The following is a 10484-nucleotide window of genomic DNA, read 5'->3' on the forward strand; positions in this document are numbered from 1 at the left end:
TTGCCCGCAGACAGCTCTGTCTCCTGCAGTTTGCAGCAGTTTCCGGTAGTTCTCGCACACAGGTATGTAGGGCGGTTGTATATCGCGTTTAAGGGTAGAGACTAGAGAGTGTCTTCCAAAGTTCATTGTAGCTGTCACATTTCATCTAAGGATTTCTAATATTAGCGTTTCCTTTGCATTTACCGATAATAAACGTTTACATAATTGTTCATCGCACGAAATACGTCTTTTTAGTTCGATGTACTGTTTGACGTCTCTAGGGGGAATCACCGGTAAGCTTACCTTTTGAAGTCTCTCTGTACTGTGTAGTCGTGTTCAAGATCGGGGTGTGAAAGTTACTAGTTTACAATGCTATATTTTAATGAGGCTGTTCAATGACGATAGTGTTATTTTGCCATCAGCTTGGTCACTACCGTAGATAAGTTTCTCTTGCTTTTGTATTACCAACGTGGGTTAATGTCTCGGGTGTTGCGAGTATCTGGATGGTGCTGCGTTCTTGTGTAAGGGGATCGTATTGCAAGCAGTCGTTTTTGCGACTTTGATGTGTGGTGGCGCAGTCTCAGGTGAGAGTATTGTTCAGTAAGAGGTGAGCGAGCGTGTGTGTAAGTGAAGTGTTTATCCGGTAAGTGTCCGTGGCGTATTCTGTGAACCATGTACGCGAACGACAACATAAGAGCACTCCACTCTGCGGTAAGAGCGGGCAGTTTGCATGATGTCATGGAAATTCTGGCGAGAGGCGCAGACGTCGAAGCCGCAGACGTTTGCAAGGTACGAGCAGTTCATATTGCTGCGGAGCAAGGCCATTTGGACATTCTTAAAGCGCTTATCGCACGGGGCTGCAATGTAAATGCTCAGGCGTCTTGCGTTACGCCTTTGTTTAGCGACGTGGAGCATGGTCTGACGCCGTTACATTTAGCAGCAGCAAATGCTGACCCAAACCTCGTACTCGCTTTGATCAGTGCCGGCGCTAATGTTAACGCCAAGAATAGTTCCAAAGTGTTTCCACTGCACATTGCCGCACAGCATGGACATTTGGCCGTGGTGGAGGCACTAGTTTCAGCAAATGCAGAGGTAAATGTCGAGGACGACAAAAAAGTCACCCCTTTAATTTCTGCTGCGGCGCAGAACTTTGAAGACGTAGCCAAATTTCTTGTACGTAGCGGTGCTGTTGTCAATGCTAGAAATTCAGACCGTTCGACACCATTGCATTTCGCAGCAGAAAAGGGTAACATTGACATAGCAAAGTTGCTGATCCACAACAAGGCCGCGATTAATGCAAAGAATCTGAAAGGCTTCACACCACTGCATGTGGCCATACAAAACAGACAAGCCGCAGTAAGCGTGTTTTTGATTAACAGTGGAGCAGATGTGAATATGAGAGATAACGAGGGCTGGACCCCTTTGCTTAACGTGGCACAGAGCGGATATCCATCAGAAATTGCCAAACTGTTGATTGCGAAAGGTGCTAACATGAATGCGAGGGACAGGACTGGTAGAACACCCTTGTACCTCGCTGCAGAGAACGATTTCACTGACATAGTGAACATCTTGACCGAAAGCAAGGCTGACGTTAATGCAACTACCGATCAAATGTGGACGTCGCTGCATAGCGCAGCTTACGAGGGCAATTTGGATGTTATAAAAATTCTTATTGCCAGTGGTGCCAAAGTGGATGCGAGGACCTACAAGCGGACTACACCACTGCATTTTGCTGCAGACTATTGGCACGTTGAAGTAGTTAAATACCTCTTGGCAAAAGGAGCTGAAGTTAATGCACCCGATCACACAAACTGGACGCCACTTCACTTTGCGGTGGATGAGAGTTCCACCCAAGTCCCTCTCAAAACGTCTGGACACTCAGGTGCACAGTCGCAGGACTCTAAACTGAATACCATAAAAGCTCTCATTGAAAACGGAGCAGACATAAACTCAAAGGGAAGCAACGATGAAACAGCACTGCTCCTAGCTGTAAAGTATAGCGATTCAGCAACTGCTAGGTATCTACTAGAGAACGGTGCATATTACGATGTGACGAACAAGACTTACCGTGGTGACATTATTACTCTTCCACAGATTGCTGTGCTAAAAAGAAATGAGAACATGATTGCTTTATTCTGTGCTACTGAAAAGCTGTTTCAAGCTGTAAAAAAAGCCAAGTTTGCAGAAATTGAAAAATGTGTTCAAGAAGGGGCACCAGTCAACAGTAGAAGTATCAAGTATGAAACACCACTTATGTATGCATCCTGGAAAGGACATTTAGCCGTTGTTAAAGTTTTGCTTCAAACTGGGGCCAATATTAATTTGAGCACCAGTAATGGAATTACTCCTCTACATTATGCAGCAAAATTTGGGCATCATGATATACTGTGTACCTTATTGCAGCATGGTGCAGTATACAATGCAAGAACCAAGAAAGGCAAAAAAACACCATTACATTTCGCCCAAGAAGGAGGAAAGAAAGAAGTTGCAGAGACCCTAGGACTAATTGAATGTATCTTTATTAGAATAAGTAAAAAGGATAACACAGTGCTAAAAGAGTTAAATGAATTAAAGGAAATAAAATATGCTGAATTTCTTGCCATAAAAAACTGCAAAAATGTAAATGAAGAAACTGTGATGCAAATAGCTTCCAAAAATGGATATGCGGAACTTTGTAAATTGTTTTCTAGTTTGTAATATAGTAGAGTACTTGTTTATTACTCATTTATATCAGTGAATGGTCTGACAAAAGCAGTTAACGTTACATGATGTGGTATTGATTTTCCAAGATTTTGTATACTATGAAAGGATATTTTACTGTTGTAAACAGCAAAGTAGGAATCGTCAACGGATTCACAGAAAATAAAATTGCTTCCAGTGTAATTACAAACGGTGTACATTGAAGATGTTTAAATGGTTATATTTCACTTTATTCTTGTGATGGTTCATTGATAAATAATAAAGCTAAGGTTTCCACATCTGTCACTGCTTACCAGATTGCTTTGTATGCCACAGTGTATCAGTACCTGTACTCATGTTTGAGCAAGTTGGGGTTAACTGGACCTATTTTATTCTTCCCTTCAAATCTTACTTAAAAATTGTCTTTTTAAAAGTTTTATTCATTAATTTGGTGAAAAACTTATACAAAATTTATAGGTGCTTTCATTTTTGCATTATCACACACAGATTTTACAGAATTGGAGAAGAACTTTGACCTGTCTTTTGAACTGTTTAACCCCAGTGGCTGTGTTAACTGGACCATATGTCAGGGTTAAATTGACCTCTTGGTTAAATAAATGAATTACAGGAGCTTAAATGCAAAATGTTGCTCTGACAACATTAATAAAAATTCTATACACACAGTTATAAGTATATTAATGAAAAAAATTGTGGAAATAACAAAACTAGTGCACAATTAATTTAGCATCGTTAATCTGGAACCAAATCTCGTTTTCATAGTGAGCTGTAGAACCACGTATTGGATTGGGTAGTTTTGCAATTATTTAATTTCAAGCAAAAAAGGTATCATTTTCTTCTGCAATTTCATATATTGTAGTGGAAACAACTCTATTAAAGAAATTTAGTTCATAGCCATCATTGCACATTTCAAAGACTTGAGCAACATAATTGTGACCACTTCGGCAGTTTTTTGTTCTACTTTGCCTACTATGAACTCCCCTTCTTCACTGTTATATCATCTTCATCATCACTTGGGTAGAAGTCAGTATGGGAGGAATCAATGTACTGGACATAATCAGCAACTTCAGAGTTGCTGCTGCTCTCTTCCAATACTTGGCATTTGGCTGAATGCTTTACTTCATTTAATGTGTGTATTTTGTTTGGAAGCTGCTCTGATCTGTCCTTTGCTGCTGCATCTAACTGTTGTTTAACTAGTGTATTGGTACAGACAGTTGACTTCCCATTCTTTCTACCTCTTGTTGTTGTCCTTGCACCAATCTTAGAATATGGTCAAACTATCACAGGATGTGTAATATCTGTTTGCTAAACTTTTCTGATTTCCAGTATTCTGCACACTGCCATCTGCTGATTTGCTAGCACTGTCTGTCAGTGAGTCATTGGCTGTTTGTTGCTGACTTGGTAGAGGTCTGTTCATTGCATTCGATGACAAAAAAATCTTGCTCGGTAAATATGTTTGAATTGGAAGGTTCAATACCACTGATATTTTTCAAGATGTTAGAGACAATAAAAGCCAAAAGGTATGCTATGCCTGCAAGGCTGCAATGCCTTATATGATAATTCTGGGGTCACTAGCAAGTGTTCCTATGAAGTTACTCATTATATTCATTCATCAGCAACTTTCCACAGTTAACTTAACTGTTCCATCTAACCCCAAACTTTACTGGTCCAGTTAATCTCACCTTTACTTTATCAAACATCTTCAAAATAGTGGGAAAATATGTCCTTGCACAGATTATATTTCATAGAGTATCATAAAACAATTAACACTGAATTTAACTCAAAGAAAAAAATGTGTACTATTGATAATAAAAATTTTAGGATAATTTGTTAGATGTGAGAAAAAATTTCTATCACTGGATTACCCATTTTTATATGTATCTGCGAATTTAACTAACATACAGCAGCCATATAAGTTCAAATAGGTAGTACTTCCAACCAAAGGAAATAATTATATATGACATAATTTTCCCTCTTGAATTATTAACGTGATCTTCCTGTTAACTCCAAGGTTCAGATAACCCCAACCTCTTGTAGCATTTATCACTAAGCATTCTCTAATGTGACATATTTCATAAGCTCAGTATCTATATTTATGTGTAAATTTTCATAATATATATGTTTTTAGTAGGGGAATGATACTACCTTATCTGTCATATCTTTATGTATTTTATGTTCTCTCTTCTCACTCACTTCACTGTTAGAAGCATGTAAAAATAATCCATTAGTCAAATATTTCTTTGATATCTCACAAAGCCTTTGATTTTCTGAACAGTGCATGAATTATTCATTCCATTAGCTGTGAAAAAGATGTTTATGATGTTGACATTTCAGAATGTATGATGCTTCATGTTTAAGATGTATTGCAAAATAATAAAAATAGATTCCCTGTATTAAAATAACAATATGAGATCCTGAACTGATATTTATAAGTCATATGCATTTTATCATTCTCATTTTAAAATACAGTAGTTCTGTAAAGTCTTTCAATAATTGCTGTAAAATTTCTGTAACTTACCTGGTTTTATGATATGTGGGGAATATGTTTCAAATAGGCACAGTGTAGCCTTCAAAGTATGCTGAAGCTACTAACTTTTTGTAAAGTGCAGGGTGATGGTTGTCACATCATAAAAGCAAATAAAAAATCAAATTTTTTAAATAATAAATAAGAATTAATGCTCTTTACATACGAAAAAAATTGGGACCTAAAATGCCTGGTAATTCCAGTTCATAGCAAAATGAATTTGTCTTTAACGTACGCACACTGGTAATTTATGTATGCTGTATTATCTGTGATTCATGTTTATAAAATCTAGCAACAGCCCCATAGCAGTTTTGTTGTATTTGCAACATCTGCAGCATTTATTACAAAATATGAAAGTAGCAAATACTGTCCAAGTAATTTGCTCACACATCAAGGACATGTACATAAGTAAATAAACAGCTCCTAGTCACATTAAATGTAGGTAAAGTGCTCATAAGGACCCAGTCTGAAACTATAATTCAATACAGGTAGGGAAGCAGTAATGATTAAAAGTGAAATTGAAAAGAAATGATGGATATAATGGGAACATAATCCAAGTAATAGACATAATAGTACAGGGCATGGTAGCCTTGAACATTTTTAGTAGTGTCTTGTTATGTTTATTTATTACCTTTCAGTTTCATTCTCAGTATGTTCATCAAAGCAAATGTGGTTTCATGTAGTGTGGAAACATAAATGTCTACTTCTGCTGTAAATCATGGAGTCCTATTCAGACACTGGTTGGTCTGTGTGTGACAGGGTTGAGTTTGGACTCTTGATTGACATTGATGTCATCACCCAACACAGTTGAACAGTCTTTTGAAGCTATTAGGAGGTCATTTATATAGGGTTAGACCAGCACAGAATCTTGTGGAACTCCATATCTTACACTCTCCTATTCTGAAATAAGTTTTATTCCTGTTGTGCTGTTTTGTCAATGTAATGTGCATTTTGTTTTGCAGTTAACTCACTATACATGCAGAATGGATGTTGCCATTAAAACTTGCATAGTTTTGTTCATCTCTTAGAATTTTATGGTTCAAATAATCAGAGAACTTGGTGAAGTAATGGGACATACCCATAGGGTAGTTTTTGCTGTTTAAGCCTGCTGGGATTTCATTTATGGCTTTCTCTGTGGATAATCCACTATGAAAGCCAAATTGCAGAGAGTTCAACCAGGTTTGGTCTGAATAAGCATTAATAAAACTGGAATGAGTGAAACAGAATTGCTTTGTACATAGCACAGCATGCAGTATTTTACACCAAAGTTTTGTTTGTGATATTTGTATTGTGTGCTAGATTGAATCTGGTTCAGTTTATTAGCATGTGCAATATTTGCTGCTACTGTAAACAAATAATCAATAGACTTTGTGACCAAGGATTACAGTATGTCATTTTCTTGGCTATGTGGGAGTTTATGGTCATTTGTGTAGCTGCTTTTACTTTAGTTTTGGCCACCAATGCTTCAGATTGTTTTTCTTTATTCTTGGAATATTTTATTGCTTGTGCATAAAACAGGGTTCTGCTTTTCAGATAACAGACTGGAAAACTTTACAATATTTCTGGTAATGGAGTTTTCACTACAGGTTTTCCTCTTTATTAGGTAAAACTCAGGCATATGTACTGTAAATTGAAAGTATTATCCATCCTCTGTTTCATTTTAGCCTCTTTTGCTTCAAGAAAAACAGGATTCATTAGACTATACTGGAATGTGTTTTAAGGGAAAATTATTTCTCATCTGAACTGTTTGCTTTACAAGTATGCTTACAGTTCTCTTACAGCTTTTCCTTAACTTCATTACTGAGTTACTAGTCAATGTTCTAGAGTCCAATATTTTACTTATGTCAAATTTTGTGTATTCTGCCTGAGTAAATTGAGTGAAATGCTGTGATATTTCAATGAGAGTGATCCCATTGTTTTCTGGAATTGGCAATTTCACGTAGCTGGAAACTTGAACTTTAATTTAATTCAACTTTAAATGCAGCAGAGTGGATGTACACCATTTGATACACTATTACTCCGCAAATAACTATTTTTTTTCTTTTCTGTTAATCAATTCCACTTATACACTGATCAACCAGAACATTATGACCACTAACCTACTATCAATATAAATCCGTCCTGGTGGTAGCAACATCACCTGGTGAGGAATGATTCCTAGTCACAGACACACATGATGCATGTAGTATCAGTGTGTCCAGAATGGGGAAGGCATGCAATCTACCTGAATTTGACCAAGGATAGATTGTGATGACTTGGAGGCTCGACATGAGCATTTCGGAAACTGCACCACTTGTTGGGTGTTGGAGTAGTGCTGCAATGAGTGTCTTCAACAAATGGCAAAAGCAAGGTGAAACAGTGTCCAGAAGTCATGGAGATGGGCGACCACCCCTCATTATGGACATCAGATGTTGTAAGCTGGACAGACTGGTAAAACAGAACAGGCAGCGAACTGTGGCAGAACTAACATCAGACTTCAATTCTGGGCAGAGCACAAGTGTGTCTGAACACACAGTGCACCAAACACTGCTAATGATGAGCCTCCACAGCTGATGATCCAAGTATGTGCCAGTGTTAACATAATGATATCGGCAATTACAACTGAAATGGGCACATGACCAATTGCACAAATCCTGATACCTTCTTCTTCATGCCAGTAGGAGGGCATGAGTCTATCATCTTCCAGGGGAACAGCTCCTTGACACCTGTACTGTGGAATGGAGACAGGAAGATGGTGGCTCCACTATGCTCTGGGGAACATTCACATGAGTTCATACAAGGCACCATGACGGCCAAGGAGTATCATACACTGTTTGCAAACCACATACACTTCTTCATGATGTCAGATGCGGTGCCAACTCCTTCCAGCAACCTACCAAGGCCTCATTTCTGCCATGACACAACACAATGCAGCTGTTATCCATGCCAACAGTGGACATACTGGCTTTTAGGTAGCTGGTCATACTGTTCTGGCTGATCAGTGAACTCTTGATGTATACCATTGTACACTAAATTGCCAAGTTATTGTTCATGCAGTATTTTACATAACCTTAAATCCACCTTATTCTGTATAATTTGCCTATTCCAGTGATACATTTAGTTTTGCTTAAAACATTGTGAATTACGAGAAATTGTTCCAACAGCATGTTGCGGTAAAAATAGTCTAAGCTAATAACTATTTATTTACAAAAGGATTGTACTCATTAGAAACCCCTAATTTCACACTTTTCAGTAACTAATGTATTTTCTCTGAAAACTCATTGACTAGGGAAATACTTGTAGCTAAAAGTTTTACCATACCCAAAAATTCTTTTGTTATTTGCGACCATAAGCTGATTTCCCAGGTTTGTTGCAATACTTTTGTTACCCTAATTTTCCTGAATCAGATGATGCATTTGTTTATCTAAATAAGCCACTAATTGAATGTGTCATTGCAGAAAGGTACATAAATCACTTGAAGCAAATGTTCAGGAACAACAAAAAACTGTCCAGCTCAATAACTAAGGAATATACAATCACAGAAAAAATGCTAGTTAATTTTCTCATAAAATGAAATAGATGTTATATATACAAGTGCTTGATAATGACATAATATATGTACAAAAATAAACAAAACAGGTGACTTACGCACCTTTCTGCATTGAAAGTATTAGATGCCATTCCAAAATTAAATTATTGTCATAGATTAACTTTATTGCCTGAAGAACATTGTTATTATCCACATACATTAATAGGATACCATCACAGGTAATAAAACATAATTTCAAAGAATATGAATTATTTCAGTTTGCTATACATGCAAAATCAAAAGTCTGGATAAGTTGGCCTCGCGTTTCCTTGATAACATTTTGCTTATGCTGAACCTAATAGCTGTGCTTTGTTATTTGCAAAAGATTTAAATGTAAACATGTGGCCAGGATAAAATCGCGTTTTCTTGATAATATTTTGCGTATGCTGAATCTAATAGCTGCGCTTTGTTATTTGCAAAAGCTTTAAATGTAAACATGCAGCCAGGATAAAATTTGTTCATAAAAGTTCATATCTTACTCACAGTTTTACAGGATTTTTATCATCATGATATAATGCTTGAGTGGGAAATGTGTGTGGAACAGCTCTTCCTGGCGAAGACAGATGGGAGGTGTGTTCAGTCAATTCACCAATCCAGGTGCTTGTTACAACACACCCTTTCTTTTCCAATGAATACTTGAAATAAGTAGACTAGAATACACTGAAGTGCTGTTTACTCGCCCTAGAATCATGTGATGTTTTTAGTGATGCCATCATCTTCTTATAAAAGTGAGGACACCATTTGCTAAAATCCTTAATATCATTTGTTTTAACCATTTTAAAAGTGAATGCACTGGTTTTGAAGATGCAATATTCATAGGGTATGTAAATCCTGTCCCTCTTGAGAGCATGTTTTATCGTGCCAAACTTCTGATCGCACGGCGTGAATGAATGTCTTCTTACTGAATAGAAGTGGATAATAGTATCAAACTGAGTCTTATCACTTAAAAGTCAAGCAAAACATTACAAGATAGTTATTCTCATTTTGTCCACTACTGATGGTGCTGAATAAGTGTAATTCTAGTATGTTCTTTGGGACAAATTTGCCAATATAATCATCAAGAAATGACACCACTTCATTTGCATCTTTTCTCCCCTGTCCTTTGTGGTACACATAGAAATGCAATTTTTATGTCTTCAGATTGTGAATGGAAAATGCGTGTATGGATAAGTGGCTCAAATAGAAGATATCTGGAAGTGGTATTGCTGGCAGGTATAGGTTTTACATGAAGCCAAACACTAAGGCCACAGTGTTGTTACTATTCATACACTTTCCTTGTTTCCCTTTATTACTTCTCCCTTTGTGAATCATTAGTTCAGCTACTGCTGCCCATTTGTCTGTCTGATTCAGATCGGGGTTTTTAATTTTATTGTTTAATTCCTTACAAACACTGCACACATCAAACTGTGGGCATCCAAACTGCAGTGCAAAGTTTTCATTGAAGCATTTGTTATAAAACTTATAGTTTATCTTAGTATTTGAATATTTTGCTGTAAAGATTGAATACACCTTTCTCGCAGACAAGGGTGCATCTAAATAGTGGGCTATTTTGCCAGGGTAATGGCTTTGTTTCACTGAAAATGTTTCAATATGTTCCTGAATAAACTTCGGTTTTCCTACCTTTACCTACCTTGCATCATGTGGTGATTGTCCCAAATCTGCAAATCTGCAAAAGCTTCTTATGTGTTTATCAGACAAACTGTATTAGGAGTAGAC

The 10484-nt window shown here is 37.1% G+C and overlaps 1 protein-coding gene across 1 annotated transcript; it reads left to right on the plus strand.

Moving 5' to 3' along the window:
* Positions 1 to 295: 295 nt before the first annotated feature.
* LOC124775039 (ankyrin-1-like) lies at positions 296 to 3534 on the plus strand. Its single transcript, XM_047249817.1, has one exon. The coding sequence runs from the start codon at positions 652 to 654 to the stop codon at positions 2674 to 2676; it is 2025 nt and encodes a 674-aa protein (XP_047105773.1). The 5' UTR covers positions 296 to 651; the 3' UTR covers positions 2677 to 3534.
* The last annotated feature ends 6950 nt before the right edge of the window (positions 3535 to 10484 follow it).

The sequence above is a fragment of the Schistocerca piceifrons genome, chromosome 2, assembly GCF_021461385.2.
Source record: "Schistocerca piceifrons isolate TAMUIC-IGC-003096 chromosome 2, iqSchPice1.1, whole genome shotgun sequence".
Lineage (NCBI taxonomy): Eukaryota > Metazoa > Arthropoda > Insecta > Orthoptera > Acrididae > Schistocerca > Schistocerca piceifrons.

Excerpts from the sequence above, each read along its gene's own strand:
- LOC124775039 (XM_047249817.1), top strand. The coding sequence starts at position 652 with ATGTACGCGAACGACAACATAAGAGCACTCCACTCTGCGGTAAGAGCG.